Source organism: Oncorhynchus keta, unplaced genomic scaffold (genome assembly GCF_023373465.1).
Source record: "Oncorhynchus keta strain PuntledgeMale-10-30-2019 unplaced genomic scaffold, Oket_V2 Un_contig_10789_pilon_pilon, whole genome shotgun sequence".
Lineage (NCBI taxonomy): Eukaryota > Metazoa > Chordata > Actinopteri > Salmoniformes > Salmonidae > Oncorhynchus > Oncorhynchus keta.
Window position 1 is genome coordinate 1 of NW_026277201.1, and position 22920 is coordinate 22920.

The following is a 22920-nucleotide window of genomic DNA, read 5'->3' on the forward strand; positions in this document are numbered from 1 at the left end:
GAGCCCTGGACATGTAGCTGAAGAATGTCCCTTTTGGCTACATCTCCAACAAAACATGAGAGGGGTCTTGGCTGGAGACTCTGGCTGTTGTTGATGGTCTGTCTTGGGTAACTGTTTGGGTGTCTGTTTCTTTCTCTGGTCATATTGCTGTTGGCATTCTCTGTCCTTCTCAAACTGCTGTCCCAAGCGAACCAGTCCATCGACAGTGGTGACTCGTTCTCGGAGTTGACTGGCTAGTAGTAGGTTGATGTTCTTCAAGATCAATTTAATGACCTCTTCCTCCTCAATGCCAGGTTTCCACCTTCTGCACAGGGAGTGGTAACCGTATGCAAAGTCACGGATACTCTCTTTCTCTCCTTGTACTCGATTTCTGACTCTGTCTGCCAATTCATCTGTGTAGTCCTCAGATAGAAATGCAGAGGAAAACTTGGCCTCAAAGTCGGCCCAGGAGGTAGTGGTGAGACGTGCCACATCCCACCAGTCTCGAGCTGTCCCATGCAACACATTCCTCAATGTGGCAAGGAGTTCTTCCTAAGCCAGGGATTGTGGGTTCAAGTCCCATTTGGGGTGCCATTTTTTATGTAACGGTTTTGACTTGAGGTTATTATTTATAGGGGTGCCAGGTAGGTTGTGCCTACCAGAGAAAACATTGGTTTCTCCTTTTAGTTTGGGTGGGAATGAGTCCCATCTGGTCCGTCAAGTCTACACCAATACAAAGGACGTATGTAAAAGTCAGGATGGAAATAAACTTTTCATAAACCCTTAAAACATTGAAAAGAACTTCAAAAACAACTATATTCTGTTGCGTGGGTTGTATTAGCAACAACAATGATTACACACACACATATAATAATATCACAATGAGTTCTGGTTCCTCCAGAAATGTCCTGTACCTCGGGCCTAAAAAGAGTCCAGCCCGGTAAAGGAGTTCAGTGAACTCAAGTGACTTTTGTCACGCGATGTTTGTCCGTTCATTCAGTGTAGCGTAAACCCAGTACTAAACATACAATCAATATAACAATTACTTTACCACAGAACTTTAAAGCGGATCAACTCTTAATTAAGTCCTCAACTACAACTAACTACATAAATCACAGTATACATCACATCCAAACAAATGAAATACCGTATACAAAAAGGTGGTAGTCAGTCGGTCAGTCAGACAATCCAATCCGCCAATAGATCTCCAGCGGAGAAAGGCCACGAAGAACGGAGAGGTGTAGTCCAGGGACGCAAAGAGTGGATCCGATCCTGGGTAAACTCTCTTAAGCTACAAAACACACGTTTAACGGCAACAAAACAAACGGAATCGAGAAGCTTCGGAACTGAGGGTTGAACACATCCTCATGCACGTCTCCATCACAACCCCACTTTCGTGCAGCTGATGCTGGCTATTTAATTGGGAATTAAAGGGAAAGCGCCCTATTGGAAGGAGCTGCACTGAGACGGTTCAGAAAAATTCAGGGCCGTCACAATGTCTAATAGTTATCTATGTGGGACTGATACCTGTGTGGAAGAGCTGTTCATGTCTAATAGTTATCTATGTGGGACTGATACCAGTGTGGAAGAGCTGGTCATGTCTAATAGTTATCTTGGGGACTGATACCAGTGTGGAAGAGCTGGTCATGTCTAATAGTTATCTTGGGGACTGATACCAGTGTGGAAGAGCTGGTCATGTCTAATAGTTATCTATGTGGTAATGATACCAGTGTGGTAGAGCTGGTCATGTCTAATAGTTGTCTATGTGGGATTGATACCAGTGTGAAGAGCTGGTCATGTCTATTAGTTATCGATGGGACTGATACCAGTGTGGAAGAGCTGGTCATGTCTAATAGTTATCTATGGGACTGATGCCAGTGTGGAAGAGCTGGTCATGTCTAATAGTTGTCTATGTGGGATTGATACCAGTGTGAAGAGCTGGTCATGTCTATTAGTTATCGATGGGACTGATACCAGTGTGGAAGAGCTGGTCATGTCTAATAGTTATCTATGGGACTGATGCCAGTGTGGAAGAGCTGGTCATGTCTAATAGTTATCCATGGGACTGATACCAGTGTGGAAGAGCTGGTCATGTCTAATAGTTATCTATGTGGTAATGATACCAGTGTGGTAGAGCTGGTCATGTCTAATAGTTGTCTATGTGGGATTGATACCAGTGTGAAGAGCTGGTCATGTCTATTAGTTATCGATGGGACTGATACCAGTGTGGAAGAGCTGGTCATGTCTAATAGTTATCTATGGGACTGATGCCAGTGTGGAAGAGCTGGTCATGTCTAATAGTTGTCTATGTGGGATTGATACCAGTGTGAAGAGCTGGTCATGTCTATTAGTTATCGATGGGACTGATACCAGTGTGGAAGAGCTGGTCATGTCTAATAGTTATCTATGGGACTGATGCCAGTGTGGAAGAGCTGGTCATGTCTAATAGTTATCCATGGGACTGATACCAGTGTGGTATCAGCTGGTCATGTCTAATAGTTATCTATGGGACTGATACCAGTGTGGAAGAGCTGTTCATGTCTAATAGTTATCTATGTGGGACTGATACACGTGTGGAAGAGCTGGTCAAGTCTAATAGTTATCTATGGGACTGATACCAGTGTAGAAGAGCTGGTCATGTCTAATAGTTATCTATGGGACTGATGCCAGTGTGGAAGAGCTGGTCATGTCTAATAGTTGTCTATGTGGGATTGATACCAGTGTGAAGAGCTGGTCATGTCTATTAGTTATCGATGGGACTGATACCAGTGTGGAAGAGCTGGTCATGTCTAATAGTTATCTATGCGGGACTGATACCAGTGTGGAAGAGCTGGTCATGTCTAATAGCTATCTATGTGCAACTGATACCAGTATGGAAGAGCTGTTCATGTCTAATAGTTATCTATGTGCAACTGATACCAGTATGGAAGAGCTGGTCATGTCTAATAGTTATCCAAGTGGGACTGATACCAGTGTGGAAGAGCTGGTCATGTCTAATAGTTATCTATGGGACTGATACCAGTGTGGAAGAGCTGGTCATGTCTAATAGTTATCTACAGTGCCTTGCGAAAGTATTCGGCCCCCTTTTGCCACATTTCAGGCTTCAAACAAAGATATAAAACTGTATTTTTTTGTGAAGAATCAACAACAAGTGGGACACAATCATGAAGTGGAACGACATTTATTGGATATTTCAAACTTTTTTAACAAATCAAAAACTGAAAAATTGGGCGTGCAAAATTATTTAGCCCCTTTACTTTCAGTGCAGCAAACTCTCTCCAGAAGTTCAGTGAGGATCTCTGAATGATCCAATGTTGACCTAAATGACTAATGATGATAAATACAATCCACCTGTGTGTAATCAAGTCTCCGTATAAATGCACCTGCACTGTGTTGTCTCAGAGGTCCGTTAAAAGCGCAGAGAGCATCATGAAGAAGAACAAGGAACACACCAGGCAGGTCCGAGATACTGTTGTGAAGAAGTTTAAAGCCGGATTTGGATACAAAAAGATTTCCCAAGCTTTGAACATCCCAAGGAGCACTGTGCAAGCGATAATATTGAAATGGAAGGAGTATCAGACCACTGCAAATCTACCAAGACCTGGCCATCCCTCTAAACTTTCAGCTCATACAAGGAGAAGACTGATCAGAGATGCAGCCAAGAGGCCCATGATTACTCTGGATGAACTGCAGAGATCTACAGCTGGGGTGGGAGACTCTGTCCATAGAACAACAATCAGTCGTATATTGCACAAATCTGGCCTTTATGGAAGAGTGGCAAGAAGAAAGCCATTTCTTAAAAGATATCCATAAAAAGTGTTGTTTAAAGTTTGCCACAAGCCACCTGGAAGACTCACCAAACATGTGGAAGAAGGTGCTCTGGTCAGATGAAACCAAAATTGAACTTTTTTGGCAACAATGCAAAACGTTATGTTTGGCGTAAAAGCAACACAGCTCATCATCCTGAACACACCATCCCCACTGTCAAACATGGTGGTGGCAGCATCATGGTTTGGGCATGCTTTTCTTCAGCAGGGACAGGGAAGATGGTTAAAATTGATGGGAAGATGGATGGAGCCAAATACAGGACCATTCTGGAAGAAAACCTGATAGAGTCTGCAAAAGACCTGAGACCGGGACGGAGATTTGTCTTCCAACAAGACAATGATCCAAAACATAAAGCAAAATCTACAATGGAATGGTTAAAAAATAAACATATCCAGGTGTTAGAATGGCCAAGTCAAAGTCCAGACCTGAATCCAATCGAGAATCTGTGGAAAGAACTGAAAACTGCTGTTCACAAATGCTCTCCATCCAACCTCACTGAGCTCGAGCTGTTTTGCAAGGAGGAATGGGAGAAAATGTCAGTCTCTCGATGTGCAAAACTGATAGAGACATACCCCAAGCGACTTACAGCTGTAATCGCAGCAAAAGGTGGCGCTACAAAGTATTAACTTAAGGGGGCTGAATAATTTTGCACGCCCAATTTTTCAGTTTTTGATTTGTTGAAAAAGTTTGAAATATCCAATAAATGTCATTCCACTTCATGATTGTGTCCCACTTGTTGTTGATTCTTCACAAAAAAATAGTTTTATATCTTTATGTTTGAAGCCTGAAATGTGGCAAAACGTCGCAAAGTTCAAGGGGCCCGAATACTTTCGATAGGCACTGTACAAGCTGAGAGTGCCTACAAGCTGAGAGTACCTACAAGCTGAGAGTTCCTACAATCTGAGAGTGCCTACAATCTGAGAGTACCTACAATCTGAGAGTACCTACAAGCTGAGAGTTCCTACAAGATGAGAGCACCTACAAACTGAGAGTTCCTACAATCTGAGAGTGCCTACAATCTGAGAGTACCTACAATCTGAGAGTTCCTACAAGATGAGAGCACCTACAAGCTGAGAGTTCCTACAATCTGAGAGTGCCTACAATCTGAGAGTACCTACAATCTGAGAGTACCTACAAGATGAGAGCACCTACAAGATGAGAGCGCCTACAATCTGAGAGTGCCTACAATCTGAGAGTGCTTACAATCTGAGAGTACCTACAAGCTGAGTACCTACAAGATGAGAGCGCCTACAATTCTTCCAATAATTGTTTACAGACAGATTATTTCACTTAAGTAAAAAGCTGAGGACAGAGGAGACTGAATAGCTGACTCTCAGAATAACATTTTGATTTGTCCTCTCTGAAAAAAACTATTTTCCTCTCCCTGATTTGCTTTGGAGTTTGTGTTATTGAAGAATAACATTTTGATTTGTCCTCTCTGAAAAAAACTATTTTCCTCTCCCTGATTTGCTTTGGAGTTTGTGTTATTGAAGAATAACATAACAGAACTGTTGCGTTTATATTTTTGTCCAGTGAAAGTTCTACTACTTAAACAAAATGGATCTCCATTCCTATATTCTAAATGTATCACCCTCCCTAACAAAGTACACATAAAGGCTTACAAAACTCTGGGAAAATTATGAATAAGGCGATGTCCTTTTGCTGTTAAAACCTGTAGGCTGTGACAACTGCTTATCCTTGCAGCGTTATATGCATTCACTCTTAAATATATGCATATGTAGATATATACACACACGAAGTCATGAGATGTTCTTTTTTAAAAGTCATAATTTTATTATGTTTCATTTTTAGAGCCAATGGCCTTTAGATGACGATCTGAGAAAATAAGGATAAAGGGAGAAAAATCACAGGTTTCTTTTTTTCATTTTTTTGTTGATGGCATTGAATTCAGTCGTGGTGATAACATCCTTTACCCCCGGAGTTGGGGGTTGGGGGTGTCACTAGAGGAAACGTCCCTGGCCTTGCTTCTCTCTCATCCATGCCTGGATCCTCTCCTTCAGTTCAGGGACTGTGAATAAAGACAATGACACAGCAAAACATGACCACAAACCCCTGAGGACCTTAACCGTTAATAAGGTGTGCTAGTCGGACATATTGCCTAAAAGAAAATGGAAAATAAACAGACTTCAATTGCAGTTAGAGAGCTGGTCCTCTTCTTTCATTCTTATGTGACCAACTCTTGACTGGAAGACCATGCTGTGTGTGTGTACATACGTGACTCCAGCATGACCATGCTGTGTGTGTACATACGTGACTCCAGCAAGACCATGCTGTGTGTGTACATACGTGACTCCAGCAAGACCATGCTGTGTGTGTACATACGTGACTCCAGCAAGACCATGCTGTGTGTGTACATACGTGACTCCAGCAAGACCATGCTGTGTGTGTACATACGTGACTCCAGCAAGACCATGCTGTGTGTGTACATACGTGACTCCAGCATGACCATGCTGTGTGTGTACATACGTGACTCCAGCAAGACCATGCTGTGTGTGTACATACGTGACTCCAGCAAGACCATGCTGTGTGTGTACATACGTGACTCCAGCAAGACCATGCTGTGTGTGTACATACGTGACTCCAGCAAGACCATGCTGTGTGTGTACATACGTGACTCCAGCATGACCATGCTGTGTGTGTACATACGTGACTCCAGCATGCTTTCGTTGAGAGGCTGTCTGTTAAAGGGGTCAGTGGGGGAGTTGAGTAGGTGGCGGAGGATGATGGCTCGGTTCATGATGTTCCCAGAGGGCAGTATCACAGGGTCAGTCATTAATGTGTCCATCAGAGGGTCTGTGGACACACACGTACACAGACAAAAACAAAGAGAAAATTACATGAATCTTCAATTAAATGCGTAAAATCAACATATACTGTACTTTCCTCTCTTCAGATATTGTTATTACGCTCTTTGCAATTATTTTTGCATGCAAGTGTTTATGCTAAAAAATAAAGCAGACTATAGAAATGCAAAAAGGAATCTTAATTAAGATAAGGCAATGATCTTTAAATTAAAAGTTGTGTCCTATATTGAAAGGTTGCGCTACTGTAGTAGAGGGTTTCATATGTTACATGTTTTATGTTACACGTGAGGACTGTCATGACTGGCCTGTTCAGGTCATGTTACCAAAGAGCACAGTCCTACAGAGACATCTCTCACTGCCGCAGAGGTGGGGGTTTATGTAAATCGTAAGGCAGCAGACGAATCCTTTGTCCTCTCAGTAAGGAGGATCGGAATGTGTGAGTGGGCCCTAATGGAGAACCTACCTCAGGACGGTAACATGCAATAAATGGACGTTGGGATATTCCATCAGACAAAATGTTGGTAACAACGATAGATGGAATATGAAAATGAATGTCGTTTTTGTTATGTTATTAAAAGTTGAATGACGGCGATATAACAAAAACGTAACTTGAAGAGTTTTCATAATAGGTACCCGATGTTTGCATACTGTGCATTGTGTGGAAAGTCTCCAGATCAAATATAATGTTTTTGGAAAAGATGAAATGTGAAGTTAGTTGTCAAAACCGGATCTGAGTAAAATCCAGTTTGCCTCGTAACTTGATACGCCAAAAAGACGGAAACGCCTCTTTGTGACCCGGGGGCATAAAACATGTGAGCAGACTAGATGACCACGCGCTGCAGCCAAGGTCTACAAGTTGTCACAACCCCAAAACGCAACACGAGCATGAAGTCAGAGGAACCTCAATCAATTCTACGGTTGAGTAGCTGTATCTAAGGTGAATTCAAGCAGGACCAACCGGTTATTCTCTCCAAGGAATTGTGCGTCTACACTGCTTTCATTCCCACGCTGGAACCATCTATATGGCTGACCGTCCTCAGAAGAACCCTCTTACAGAACGAGGGCGAGGAAACAGACAACTAGGAGAAAGGACACTGACATTGTGTGGACAAGCAGACTTACATCTATATGGCTGACCGTCCTCAGAAGAACCCTCTTACAGAACGAGGGCGAGGAAACAGACAACCAGGAGAAAGGACACTGACATTGTGTGGACAAGCAGACTTACATCTATATGGCTGACCGTCCTCAGAAGAACCCTCTTACAGAACGAGGGCGAGGAAACAGACAACTAGGAGAAAGGACACTGACATTGTGTGGACAAGCAGACTTACATCTATATGGCTGACCGTCCTCAGAAGAACCCTCTTACAGAACGAGGGCGAGGAAACAGACAACTAGGAGAAAGGACACTGACATTGTGTGGACAAGCAGACTTACATCTATATGGCTGACCGTCCTCAGAAGAACCCTCTTACAGAACGAGGGCGAGGAAACAGACAACCAGGAGAAAGGACACTGACATTGTGTGGACAAGCAGACTTACATCTATATGGCTGACCGTCCTCAGAAGAACCCTCTTACAGAACGAGGGCGAGGAAACAGACAACCAGGAGAAAGGACACTGACATTGTGTGGACAAGCAGACTTACATCTATATGGCTGACCGTCCTCAGAAGAACCCTCTTACAGAACGAGGGCGAGGAAACAGACAACCAGGAGAAAGGACACTGACATTGTGTGGACAAGCAGAGATCCGTTAACAAAAGAGGTGGCGCCATCAGAGGGAGAAGGCGGAACTCGGTCCATGTAGAGATAACCCAACGTAGACCTTCGACAAGTAACAACATCATTATATTCTGACCTGTAAGGTGGCAGTTCGGGGCACGGTGTTAGGGCTAAACCAAGTTTACAAATGTATCCAAGTGTGCTTTTCTCCTGGGCACTCTCTCTCTTTTAAATCCCCATTTTGTGAAACACGTGTCATATTGTGTTGGCCCGCTAGGGACCTGTTTCATTGTACTAAGTTCTAATCAATAACCTACGCCGTATGTGTGTGTGTGTGTGTGTGTGTATCTTATATTATCATTTAGCTTGTTAGTAAATAAATAATCAACTCAATTGGTGTGGTACGGATTGAGTGAGAGCCGGGTTTGTGCAGATTTACAAACTATGCGACGAGACTGTAGAGGAAATTAATTAGCACTGCTGTAAAATCAATATTCTGATATTCTTTGATTTAATATGGGAAACGGAAACACAGTAAAATAAACTTTTCCCATGGTGCCCCAGGTTACTGAGTTAATGATTACCTGATTAGTTTAATCATGTAGTTATAAACATAGTTCATTATTCGATAAATAATAAACTAATTCCCCCCCCCCCTTAAAAGATTTAGATGCACTATTGTAAAGTGTCTGTTCCACTGGATGTCATAAGGTGAATGCACCAATTTGTAAGTCGCTCTGGATAAGAGCGTCTGCTAAATGACTTAAATGTAAAATGTAATGTAAATGATAAACATCCGTCGTCACTTTAAAGAGACCAACGTTATGATAGGATTCAATCACGATTTATGGCATTGTCTGGATGGCTGACCATATGTTCGCAATCACAAAAGTCAAACACCATGGCTTTTTTCCCATAGAACCCTGGGAGCAAGGACACCGTCGGGGGTATGAAGACATATGAAAACCTGAACTGACTAATTTAATGTTAATGTGTGTGAATTAAATTGTGGTGATGTTGTGTGTGGATTGTTTCAGGAGTTCATGACCAGTTGCAAATTTTTATATATATTTAAACAATAAAATAAAACCTAAATGTATTTTTACAGCGTTACTGTCTTAATCTGTTCGTTGGACGGCTGTCGGTTCAAAGAGGGAGCGGCACAGCTGTCCTATAATTGAGATAATTGAGGTTAGAATGCATGTGTGTTTTCATCCCTTTTGTTTATTGTTTTGGCTAAATGATATTAGACGATGGGAGATTTGGCGGAAGAATAAAAGACGGGTGGAAACTTTGCTCAAGGAGCCACTGTAAACCAAACTCCTGGTGTAGCATTCCGGTAATACATCGGAGTACTTTGAAATGGATACGAACAGTATATTTCTGAGTAATATTCCTGGAATTATTATATGATCGAATGGTAAATGTTATTCACATTACACATAGCATATATACAGAGCATTCTGACAGTATTCAGACTCCTTGCCTTTTTCCACATTCTTCTTTTTTTCCCTTTTTTCACCTTTATTTAACTAGGCAAGTCAGTTAAGAACAAATTCTTATTTTCAATGGCGGCCTAGGAACAATATCTGCCTGTTCAGGGGCAGAACGACAGATTTGTACCTTGTCAGCTCGGGGGTTTGAACTTGCAACCTTCCGGTTACTTGTCCAACGCTCTAACCACTAGGCTGCCCTGCCACCTCTATTGTACAGCCTTATTTTAGAATGGATCAATCTACACGCCAAACCCCATAATGAGAAAGCAAAAACAGGTTGTTAGACATTTCTGAAAATGCATATATATTTTTTTTACAGAAATAAGTATTCAGACCCTGTGCCATGACAGTTGAAATTGAGCTCAGGTGCATTCGGTTTCCGTAGATCATGTTTCTACAACTTGGAGTCCACCCGTGGTAAATACAATTGATTGGACATGATTTGGAAAGACATACACCTGTCTACATATGGTCTCACAGTTGACAGTGCATGTAAGCAAGCATTTCACTGTAAGCTCTACACCTGTTGTATTCAGCACGTGACAAATAAAATTTGATGATTTGGTCAGGGAGGTGACCAAGAACCCGATGGTCACTGACAGAGCTCCAGAGTTCCTCTGTTGAGATGGGAGAACCTTCCAGAAAGACAACCATCTCTGCATCACTCTACCAATTAGGCCTTTATGGTAGAGTGGCCATGAAGAATCCACTCCTCAGCCCGCTTGGTGTTTATCCAAAAGGCACCTAAAGGACTTTCAGACCATGAGAAACAAGATTCTCTGGTCTGATGAAACCAAGAATGAACTCGTTGGCCTGAATGCCAAGCGTCATGTCTGGAGGAAACCTGGCGCGATCCCTACGGTGAAGCATGGTGGTGGCAGCATCATGCTGTGGGGATGTTTTTAAGCAGCTGGGACTGAAAAACTACTCAGGATTGAGGGAAAGATGAATGGAGCAAAGTACAGAGAGATCCTTGATGAAGTCAGGTTTTCAAGACAACGACCCTAAGCACAGAGCCAAAACAACGCAGGAGGGGCTTCTGGACAAGTCTCTGAATGTCCTTGAGTGGGCCAGCCAGAGCCTGGACTTAAACCTGATAGAGCCTCTCTGGAGAACTGAAAATAGCTGTACAGCAACACTCCCCATCCAACCGAACAGAGGCTCTGCAGAGAAGAATGGGATAAATTCCCCAAATACAGGTGTGCCAAGCTTGTAGAATCATACCCAAGAAGACTCAAACTTGTAAATCGCTGCAGGAGGTGCTTCAACAAAGTACTGAGTAAAGGCTCTGAATACATATGTAAATGTATATCTTTCATTTTTAATATACACTGCTCAAAAAAATAAATGGAACACTTAAACAACAATGTAACTCCAAGTCAATCACACTTCTGTGAAATCAAATTGTCCACTTAAGAAGCAACACTGATTGACAATACATTTCACATGCTGTTGTGAAAATGGAATAGACAACAGGTGGAAATTATAGGCAATTAGCAAGACACCCCCAATAAAGGAGTGGTTCTGCAGGTGGCGACCACAGACCACTTCTCATTTCCTATGCTTCCTGGCTGATGTTTTGGTCACTTTTGAATGCTGGCGGTGCTTTCACTCTAGTGGTAGCATGAGACGGAGTCTACAACCCACACAAGTGGCTCAGGTAGTGCAGCTCATCCAGGATGGCACATCAATGCGAGCTGTGGCAAGAAGGTTTGCTGTGTCTGTCAGCGTAGTGTCCAGAGCATGGAGGCGCTACCAGGAGACAGGCCAGTACATCAGGAGACGTGGAGGAGGCCGTAGGAGGGCAACAACCCAGCAGCAGGACCGCTACCTCCGCCTTTGTGCAAGGAGGAGCAGGAGGAGCACTGCCAGAGCCCTGCAAAATGACCTCCAGCAGGCCACAAATGTGCATGTGTCTGCTCAAACGGTCAAAAACAGACTCCGTGAGGGTGGTATGAGGGCCCGACATCCAAAGGTGGGGGTTGTGCTTACAGCCGTGCAGGACGTTTAGCATTTGCCAGAGAACAACAAGATTGGCAAATTCGCCACTGGCGCCCTGTGCTCTTCACAGATGAAAGCAGCTTCACACGTGACAGACGTGACAGAGTCTGGAGACGCCGTGGAGAACGTTCTGCTGCCTGCAACATCCTCCAGCATGACCGGTTTGGCGGTGGGTCAGTCATGGTGTGGGGTGGCATTTCTTTGGGGGACCGCACAGCCCTCCATGTGCTCGCCAGAGGTAGCCTGACTGCCATTAGGTATCGAGATGAGATCCTCAGACCCCTTATGAGACCATATCCTGGTGCGGTTGGTCCTGGGTTCCTCCTAATGCAAGACAATGCTAGACCTCATGTGGTTGGAGTGTCTCAGTAGTTCCTGCAAGAGGAAGGCATTGATGCTATGGACTGGCCCGCCCGTTCCCCAGACCTGAATTCAAATGGGCACATCTGGGACATCATGTCTCGCTCCATCCACCAATGCCACGTTGCACCACAGACTGTCCAGGAGTTGGCGGATGCTTTAGTCCAGGTCTGGGAGAAGATCCCTCAGGAGACCATCCGGCACCTCATCAGGAGCATGCCCAGGCGTTGTAGGGAGGTCATACAGGCACGTGGAGGCCACACACACTACTGAGCCTCATCTTGACTTGTTTTAAAGACATTACATCAATGTTGGATCAGCCTGTAGTGTGGTTTTCCACTTTAATTTTGAGTGTGACTCCAAATCAACACCTCCATGGGTTGATAAATTTGATTTCCATTGATAATTGTTGTGTGATATGGTTGTCAGCACATTAAACTATGTAAAGAAAAAAGTATTTAATAAGAATATCTCATTCATTCAGATCTAGGATGTGTTATTTTAGTGTTCCCTTTATTTTTTTGAGCAGTGTATATATTTGCAATAATGTCTAAAAATCTGTTTTTGCTTTGTCATTAATCAGTTTTGTGTGTAGATTGATGAGGGGAAAAAAACAATTAAATCCATTTTAGAATAAGGCTGTAATGTAACAAAATGTGGAAAAAGACGAGGGGTCTGAAAACTCCTCGAATGCTCTGTAATTTATAGTATTCCGAGTGATGCAAGGCTCGCTACCTTGGCTAGACCCATCGAATAAGCTTATGGGCCTATAGCATTCATATGATAATGGAGTCGGATTTAATATTATATTATGGTCGTATTGCTCTTATACTAATTTCGGATATCCTCATTCGGAGTGGATTTTCACTGCGGATAGTGAGGCATATTTTTTTTATTTAACTAGGCAAGTCAGTTAAGAACAATTTTTTTTATTTACAAACCCAGACCACGCTGGGCTAATTGTGCGCCACCCTATGGGACTCCCAATCACTGCCGGGTGTGATATGGCATGGAAACGAACCAGGGACTGTGACACCTCTTGCACTGAGCTGCAGTGCCTTAGACTGCTGCGCCACTCGGGAGCCCATATCTGGACATCAAAGTATGAGGCCTGCATTCCCCTCCCAGAGTATATTAAGTCAGTAGTTATAGGATAGCCCAGTCTAAGCTGTCTGTGTGACTGACCCTCATTACTCACAAAATGTCCTGAGTTTTGCCACGATAGAGGGTCTTCCTTTTACTTGTATCCTAATCAAACTGACTTGAAGTCAGCTCATTTGACCGAAGTCCTGGACTATAGACGTTCAGAACATTCCGGACAGATATGTAAGGTACAGAACAGACACGGTGCTGTAGCAGGCCTAATGTGGAATAGAGGACTGTGACCAGTCTTAGTAATTTAAGTCTTACTGCGACGTTGCAGCCAAATGAACATGCCGCTGCGGTCAGGGGCAATTAGTAACACAATAAATAAAATATATATGTTTTGTTCCAAAACTTTCCAGTTTGAACACTAGAAAGTGAATATAAACACGTGCAAGTTTGAAACCTGGAAAACTTGAACACTTGCCTTTAAACTCGTCAGGTGCCTCACTGTAGTCCATTTCGGACTGCGAGTTCCTGGCGACTATCTCCTCCACCTTCTCCGATAGCAGCTTGAATTTTTCAATGGTGATGGTGGACTTGATGCCGGCTTTCTTCATCTTGGAAATCACTTCCTCAAAGAGCTCTCGGCTGTATGACCGCTGGAAAGGGGAGAGAAAGAACACCATGTAAGCCTTTGGAGTATTTATTACTACACACCATAGCAAAACGTTCTGTAACAGTAGATCCCTCCACGCTTTGGCCTGTTTGGTTCCTAGTGAAAGGGGAGGAGTGGAGCAAACAAACAGCCTTTCGGGGGAATTTTCCGTGAGACGCCTAAGGATGTAAGTGTGTCATTCTTCCAAATTATAACTACATTGAGATGTCAGCATGGTCTGTACTGACAGCACAGTCTGTACTGACAGCACAGTCACTAGTACTGCTATTTCTTCCCCAGGCTTTGTATTGTGGCTAACAACTATGTGCCTTGAATTTCATAATCAATTACTTTACCCAAACCTGGTATAATGACGTACATATGGAGGGGAGTGTATTTGGACAGTGAAGCAACATTTTTTACATTCAGCTCTATACTCTAGCATTTTGGATTTGAGATCAATTGTTTCATTCGAGGCAACAATACAGAATGTCACGTTTAATTTCAGGGTATTTTCATACATATCCATTTTAATGTTTAGAAATTAAAGCACTTTATGTATCCAGTTCTTCCCCAGATGAAGTATTTGGTACAAATTCACTTACTGTATTAGTCAAAAGCTTAGTATTTGGTCCCATACTCCTTGCTTGTGACTACAAATACCAGCAACATTGTGTGAAAACCTTGTGAAGACTTACAGAAAACGTTTGACCTCTGTCATTGCCAACAAAGGGTATATAACAAAGTATTGAGATAAACTTTTGTTATTGACCAAATACTTATTTTCCACCATAACTTGCAAATAAATTCATTAAAAATCCTACAATGTGATTTTCTGGATTTTTTCTCCGCATTTTGTCTGTCATAGTTGAAGTGTACCTATGATGAAAATTACAGGCCTCTCATCTTTTTAAGTGGGAGAACTTGCACAATTGGTGGCTGACTAAATACTTTTTTGCCCCACTGTAAGTGAGTAGATAAGATGCCGTTCAGAGGCTACAACAAAATATGCTGAACTCACCATTACCAATAACAGGGGAGAGGATAGCATTTTTGGGGGGGTATGATCTTTGTGCCTCTAACTTCTCACTCATCATTATCCATGTGTTCAGAAATACACTACCGTTCAAAAGTTTGGGGTCACTTAGAAATGTCCTTGTTTTTGAAAGAAAATCTAATTTTCTGTCCATTAAAATAACCTCAAATTGGTCAGAAATACAGTGTAGACATTACAGTGTAGACAATGTCAATGTTGTAAATGACTATTGTAGCTGGAAACGGCTGATTTTTCTATGGAATATCTACATAGGTGTACAGAGGCCCCTTATCAGCAAACATCACGCCTGTGTTCCAAAGGCACGTTGAGTTAGCTAATCCAAGTTTATAATTTTAAAAGGCTAATTGACCATTAGAAAATCCTTTTTTAATTATGTTAGCACAGCTGAAAACTTGTGCTCATTAAAGAAGCAATAAAACTGGCCTTCTTGAGACTAGTTGAGTATCTGGAGCATCAGCGGGTTCTGTTACAGGCTGAAAATGGCCAGAAACAAAGACCTTTCTTCTGAAACGCGTCAGTCTATTCTTGATCTGAGAAATGAAGGCTATTCCATGTGAGAAATTGTCAAGAAACTGAAGATCTCGTACAACACTGTACTACTCCCTTCACACAACAGTGCAAACAGGCGCTAACCAGAATAGAAAGAGGATTGGGAGGCCCCGGTGCACAACTGAGCAAGAGGACAAGTACATTAGAGTGTCTAGTTTGAGAAACAGACGCCTCCCATGTCCTTAGCTGGCAGATTAATTAATAGTACCGCAAAACACCAGTCTCAACGTCAACAGTGAAGAGGCAACTCCGGGATACTGGCCATCTAGGCAGAGTTCCTCTGTCCAGTGTCTGTGTTCTTTTGTCCATCGTAATATTTTATTTTTATTGGCCAGTCTGAGATATGGCTTTTTATTTGATGAGTCCAAAGAAACAGATAAAAATACACCTTATGGAACAGCGGGGACTGTGAAGCAACACAAACAAAAGCACAGACACACGCATACACACACACACACACACACTTACACATGGCTTTTGTGTTGTAGATATGTGGTAGTAGAGTAGGGGCCTGAGGGCACACACTTAATGTGTTGTGAATGTATTGTAATATTTTTAAAATTGTATAAACTGCATTAATGTTGCTGGACCCTGGGAAGAATAGCTGCCGCCTTGGAAGCAGTTAATGGGGATCCATAATAAATACAAAAAACTGAGGATGACCACACAATGCATTTTCATCATGAACACAAAAGCAATTGGTTTTCTATCCAAAGTTTAAAAGAAAATGGTGTGATCCATTTTAAACACAAGAGAGCAGCAAAATGGATAAAAGGGTGTGGCAGTAGCAGGAACAGAGGCATTTAGTAGGCAAAACCTGATACTTAACATTAGTTTATGGTAAATAATGCAAGCAAGTTCAATGGCAAATTTCTCTGAACAGGGTGGGAAAAAACATCACCAGATGCAGAGGGAATACATTAGATAGGATGAAGAAGCAATACTCCAAACCTCAGCTCCATACTACGTGTCAGACAGAACTGTTACTGTATACTGTTTGTTGGGGTATCTGTGGGAGGTCTTTGATCATTTTCCTGGATTCCTCATATCTTACTCATTGTTAGGAAGAATTATGGTCCAAATCGGATGTTAGGTACTATAATTATTGAACATTATATTATGAAACCTATCAATCAAATTCAATTTAAACAAAACAATGTTTCATGAATGTTAATCTTTTGTTTCGAACTACAGAAACTATTTCAGAAAAATCTGAGATGGTGGGTGTTGAAATACTGTTTTTTTAGGTGCAACGACCCGTGACTATATACAGTGCCTTCAGAAAGTATTCAAAACCCTTGACTTATTCCACATTTTGTTGTGTTACTGCCCAAACTCTAAATGTATTAAATATATTCTCACCCATCTACACACAATAACCCCCTAATGAAAGTGAAAACATGTTCAGACATTTTTGCAAATATATCGAAAATGAAATACACAAATATCTCATTTATTCACGCTCCTGAGTCAATACTTTGTAAAAGCACATTGGCAGCGATAACAGCGGAGTCTTTCTAGGTAAGTCTGGACACCTGGATTGTGCAATATTTGCCCATAATTCTTTTAAAAATGATTCAAGCTTTTTCAAAATCGGTTGTTGATCATTGCTAGACAACCATGTTCAGGTCTTGACATAGATTTTCAAGTAGATCAAAACTATAACTCAGACACTCACGACCATTCACTGTCTTCTTGCTAAGCAACTCCAGTGTAGATTTGGCCTTTTGTTTAGGCTATTGTCCTTCCTTGTGGAATGCAGACTGAACCAGGTTTTCCTCTAGGATTTTGCTTGTGCTTAGCTCCATTAAGTTTATTTTTTCATCCTGAAAAACTTTACAGTCCTTAGCGATTACAAGCATACCCATAACATGATGCAGCCACCACTACGCTTGAACATATGGAGAGTGGTACTCAGTAATGTGGTGTATTGGATTTACCCCAAACAAAAGGTTTTGTATTCAGGACAAAAATTAAATTGCATCTTTGTAGTGAGTAGGTGTATGGATACACCATCCAAAGTGCAATTAATAACTTCACCATGCTCAAAAGGATATTCAATATCAGTTTATTATTTTACCCATCTACCAATAGGTGCTCTTATTTACGAGGCATTGGAAAACCTCCCTGGTCTTTGTGGATGAATCTGTGTTTGAAATTCTCTGCTCGATTGAGGGACCTTACAGATAATTGTGTGTGTGGGATACAGAGATGAGGTTGTCAATCAAAAATGTTGTTAAACACTATTATCGCACAGCGAGTGAGGCCATGCAACGTATTATGTGACTTGTTAAGCACATTTTTACTCTTGAACTTATTAATGCTACCCATAAAAGGGTTTGAACAACATACATATTAGCTCAATACAAACTTTTCATTTTTAATTAATTTGTAAACATTTCTAAAAACACAATTCCACTTAGGCATAATGGGGTATTGTGTTTAGGCCAGTGACAAAACATCTCAATTTAATCTATTTTAAATTGAGACTAAACACAAAATAATGTGGAATAAGTCAAAGGGGTATGAATACTTTATGAAGGCACTGTACATGAAGTGCTTTCATTTCTAAAGTCTTTATTGAATCGAACCTTTATATAACTAGGCAAGTCAGTTAATAAAGAACAAATTCTTATTTACAATGATGGCCTACCCCAGCCAAACCCTCCCCTATCCCGGACGACACTGAGCCAACTGTGACTCCCGATGATGTCCGGTTGTGATACAGCCCGGGATCGAACCAGGGTCTGTAGTGATGCCTCTAGCACTGAGATGCAGTGCCTTATTCATACACCACATTATGTGTTACATCCTGAATTCTAAATGTTTTACACACCATACACCTAAATGAAATCTTATTTACATAAGTATTCACACCCCTTTGCTATGACACTACAATTTTTTAAAAATAAATTTGCAAGAACTTCTAAAAACCTGTTTTCACTCTGTCATTATGGAGTATTGTGTGTAGATTACTGAGGCGTTTTTATGTATTTAATCCATTTTAGAGTAAGGTTGTAACGTAACAAAATGTGGAAAAAGTGAAGGGGTCTAAATAGTTTCCTTAGACACTGTACTGTATCTGGGGAAGGGTATAAAACAATTTCTAGAGTGTTGGAAGTTGCCAAGAGCACAGTGGTCTCCATCATTGGAACTACCCAGACTCTGACTAGAGCTAGCCATCCGACCAAACTGAGCAACCAGGCATGAAGGACAGTGACCAAGAACTCAATGACCACTCTGACATGAATTAGAGTGGCTGAGATAGGAGACCCTGCCAGAAGGAGTACAGTCCTTCACCAATCTGGGCTTTATGGGAGAGTGGCTGTAGTATAGAGCCAAATAAAAAAAAGATATACTTTACTGTGGGAGGGGAGTGTAGGTGTGTAACCATAGACATTTGAGTCAGAACTGTTTTTACTCCCTGATTCATTGCTATCGGTACACTCAATATACACAGTCAGGCTGCAGTAAGGTCTTTCCTGCAGTTATTTTAATGTATAAAGCTCTTTATTTAGCAAGGCTTAGGGTTTAGTTTAGATTAAATTAATGTATTGGGACTTCTACTCAGACATGGGTTCAAATACTTAGAATGTTTGCCAGGTGGGTGGGGTTTGCAGTTGTGGGACTTTTCTATTTGAAAACCCAGGTGTGCGACTACTACAGTTTACCTGGTCGTCGGCGATGGCCTTGGCGAAGCGGGCACAGTCAAGTTGCAGGTAAATGTCAGTAAGCTGGTCTAGGAGCTTCTTGGGCTCAAAACCATACTTCTCTGGGTTCTCCACCTTCAGGTCCCGGCACTTGGGTCCGCATAGCTGCTGGAGGTTAAAGTTCAGCATGGCCGCCAGACGAGGCCCCAACTCCTGGAACGCACAAAGAAGGAAGTTCAGTCACCAGGAAAAATATTTGTGTATCTACGTCGATGAATAGGAATGGTTTAAGGTTACTATTGAAGTAGGCTTCACACAGTACAGGGCTTGACATTAAGGTAAATTTGCCAGTGGCACACCGGGCCAGTACCAAGTGAAAAATCCTGGCTAACTAGTTTGTCTCTTCTTTCTTCAGTCGGGTGCTGTGGTGTATTCTGTTGTGTTGCTGAGCCCTGGATACAGCAGCCAGTATCACTCCAAACGCGCATCACGGAAGTTCACATTAAAGAGTTTTAATGACTCCAACCTCAGTGTTTCAACCACTCCACAAATGTCTTGTGAACAAACTATATTTTTGGGAAGTCTAAACCATTGTCTATAAACCAACAATGGTTTATAGACAGATTATTTCACTTATAATTCACTGTATCACATTTCCAGAAAGATAAATGGTTGACCTCCACAAGTCTGGTTCATCCTTGGGAGCAATTTCCAGACGCCTGAAGGTACCACGTTCATCTGCACAAACAATAGTATGCAAGTATAAACACCATGGGACTACACAGCCGTCATACCGCTCAGGAAGGAGACGCGTTCTGTCTCCTATAGATGAACGTACCTTTGTGAGAAAAGTGCAAATCAATCCCAGAACAACAGCAAAGGACCTTGTGAAGATGCTGGAGGAAACAGGTACAAAAGTATCTATATCCACAGTAAAACGAGTCCTATATCGACATAACCTGAAAGGCCGCTCAGCAATAGCTGAGCCACTGCTCCAAAACCACCATAAAAAAGCCAGACTACGGTTTGCAACTGCACATGGGGACAAAGATGGTACTTTTTGGAGAAATGTCCTCTGGTCTGATGAAACAAAAATAGAACTGTTTGGCCATAATGACCATCGTTGTGTTTGGAGGAAAAAGGGGGATGCTTGCAAACCGAAGAACACCATCCCAACCGTGGGTGTGCCTTGCTGCAGGAGGGTCTGGTGCACTTCACAAAATAGATGGCATCATGAGGAAAGGAAAATTATGTGGATATATTGAAGCAACATCTCAAGACATCAGTCTGGATATCAAATGGACAATGATACCAAGCATACTTCCAAAGTTGTGGCAAAATGGCTTTAAGGACAACCAAGTCAAGGTATTGGAGTGGCCATCACAAAGCCCTGACCGCAATCCTATATAAAATATGTGGGCAGAACTGAAAAAGCATGTGTGAGCAAGAAGGCCTTACAAACCTGACTCAGTTACACCAGCTCTGTCAGGAGGAATGGGCCAAAATTGTGGGAAGCTTGTGGAAGGCTACCCGAAACATTTGACACAGGTGTATTTGGCTAAGGTGTTCCACTGTATTTTGTGCTGCTGCACAGCAATGTTCTATCCTCGTAAGAAAAGCTAAAAGGGGATGATTGCGACCACTTAGTAAACAAAAAATGTAGACAAATGAATGTTGGGCCTTACTTTCCCATCATGGCACTCTTGAAGAAAACGGATGAAAAACAAACTTTGGCGTTTTTCAGGTTATTTATATTTCTACCGTAATGCCAAGACAATAAACACTTTATTTAAAAAAAAATGTTTTACCCCCTTTTTGTGGTGTCCAATTATTAGTAGTTACTGTCTTGTCTCATCGCTACAACTCCCATACGGGCTCGGGAGAGACAAAGGTCGAGAGCCACAATCCTCCGAAACACAACCCAACCAAGCCGCACTGCTTTTTAACAGAGCGCGCATCCAACCCGGAAGCCAGCCGCACCAATGTGTCAGAGGAAACTCTGTACACCTAGTGACCTGGTCAGTGTTTATTTATTTTACCTTTATTTAACTAGGCATGTCAGTTAAGAACAAATTCTTATTTTCAATGACGGCCTAGGAACAGTGGGTTAACTGCCTGTTTAGGGGCAGAACGACACATTTGTACCTTGTCAGCTCGGGGGTTTGAACTTGCAACCTTCCGGTTACTAGACCAACGCTCTAACCACTAGGCTACCCTGCCGCCCCAGTGTACACTGCGCCCGGCCAGCCACAGGAGTCGCTGGTGCGTGATGAGACAAGGATATGAGACAAGGACCCTCCCTAACCCGGACGACGCTAGGCCAATTGTGCGTCACCCAATGGACCTCCCGGTCGCAGTCGGCTGCGATAGAGCCTGGGCTCAAACCCAGGGTCTCTGGTAGCACAGCGATGCAGCACCTTAGACCACTGCGCCACCCGGGAGGCCAGACAATAAACACTTTTTAAATCAAGAAGTTATTCCCTGCGTTTTCTTCAAGAGTGCCTTGATAGTGAAAAGTAAACCACATAATACATTTTCCATTCACTAAGTGGTGGCCATCATCCCCTTTGTTTCCCCGACAGTCACAGGATAACCTTTTCAAAGAGGCCTTAATGTTTCATCCATTCGAGTAGACCAGCACATCGTTTTTTCTTCTCAATGCGCTATTGTTTTTGTCGGCGGCTGTATGTGGCTGTGTTGACAGCCAGTAAAAGCCATTTTAATCTTTGTCAAAAACAACATTAGTAAATTGGGTGTTCTAGAGCCCCTCTGCCTTTGTAGCCTGGAAACAGAGCATGATTCAAAATGTGCATTTTTTCCCTGGTCAGAGTGGTACTCACAGGCCGGAGGAAGGGCTTCTGGACCTGCTTGGTGAGGATGTGGAACATGTCGACTGTCTCTGTAGCCAGGGCCAGGTAGGAGCGGGACACCCGCTCATCCTGGGTCAGCTGGGACTGGCGGCTCTGCTGCTGGCCCTGAGGGAGAAATGGATGAACACTCAGTGTTTCAGTCTTAAGGCACTACAAATGAGCTTCGTAACACATTTATAAGCACTTCACAACCCATTTGTTTTTTCCCCAGAAATTCCGTACTGACCCTGGGAAGCTGATTCCACTGCTCCTTGTTCTTCATCTCCTCCTGGACCTCATGGATGCGCTTCAGGGACTCCAGGCTCTCGTCCAGCAGGAAGGTGGTGTCGTTGATCAGCATGTTGATGTAACGCACAAACTGTTTCCCGGAGCTACAGGGGAACAAACAGATGTATTGATTGACTGGGAGGCCTGTGGAAGCCACACAGAAAATTCACTACGAGTCTGAACTAGTTCCGAGTACATTTTACACGCAGCATACAACCATGACCGGACACCTATTTAGACCAGGCCGTCACCATAAAAGTAATTGCCATGGGATAAATACTAAGCTTTGATTTTAGCCGACTTACTTGAACTCTTCCAGGAAAGTGCCATGGTGGCCCATGTTCTGCCAGAGGCTCTTGAAGATGGTGCTGATGTGGTAGCGGATGGTGAACTTGTCATAGAACTCGCTGGTGGCACCGGTGTGCTCCACGTCTGTGGGAGGGAGGAGTCACTCAGTCAGTTGCCTGTGAGAATCAGTCCACTTAACATTTTCAGACAACTGAGTCGAGCCAAGCCGTACTACACATCCACTGTAGTTGATGGAACCAACGACAGTGAATGTAGCGCAA

The 22920-nt window shown here is 42.6% G+C and overlaps 1 protein-coding gene across 1 annotated transcript in view; it reads right to left on the reverse strand.

The window, feature by feature from the left end:
• Positions 1-5575: 5575 nt before the first annotated feature.
• The window catches only part of LOC118373314 (ubiquitin conjugation factor E4 B-like), a 91025-nt gene continuing 73680 nt past the window's right edge, over positions 5576-22920 (reverse strand). The window contains 7 exon segments of the mRNA XM_052500501.1: positions 5576-5836; positions 6475-6621; positions 13788-13962; positions 19236-19427; positions 22055-22189; positions 22311-22455; positions 22657-22783. Coding sequence (XP_052356461.1) covers positions 5769-5836; positions 6475-6621; positions 13788-13962; positions 19236-19427; positions 22055-22189; positions 22311-22455; positions 22657-22783 — 989 coding nt within the window. The 3' untranslated portion in view covers positions 5576-5768.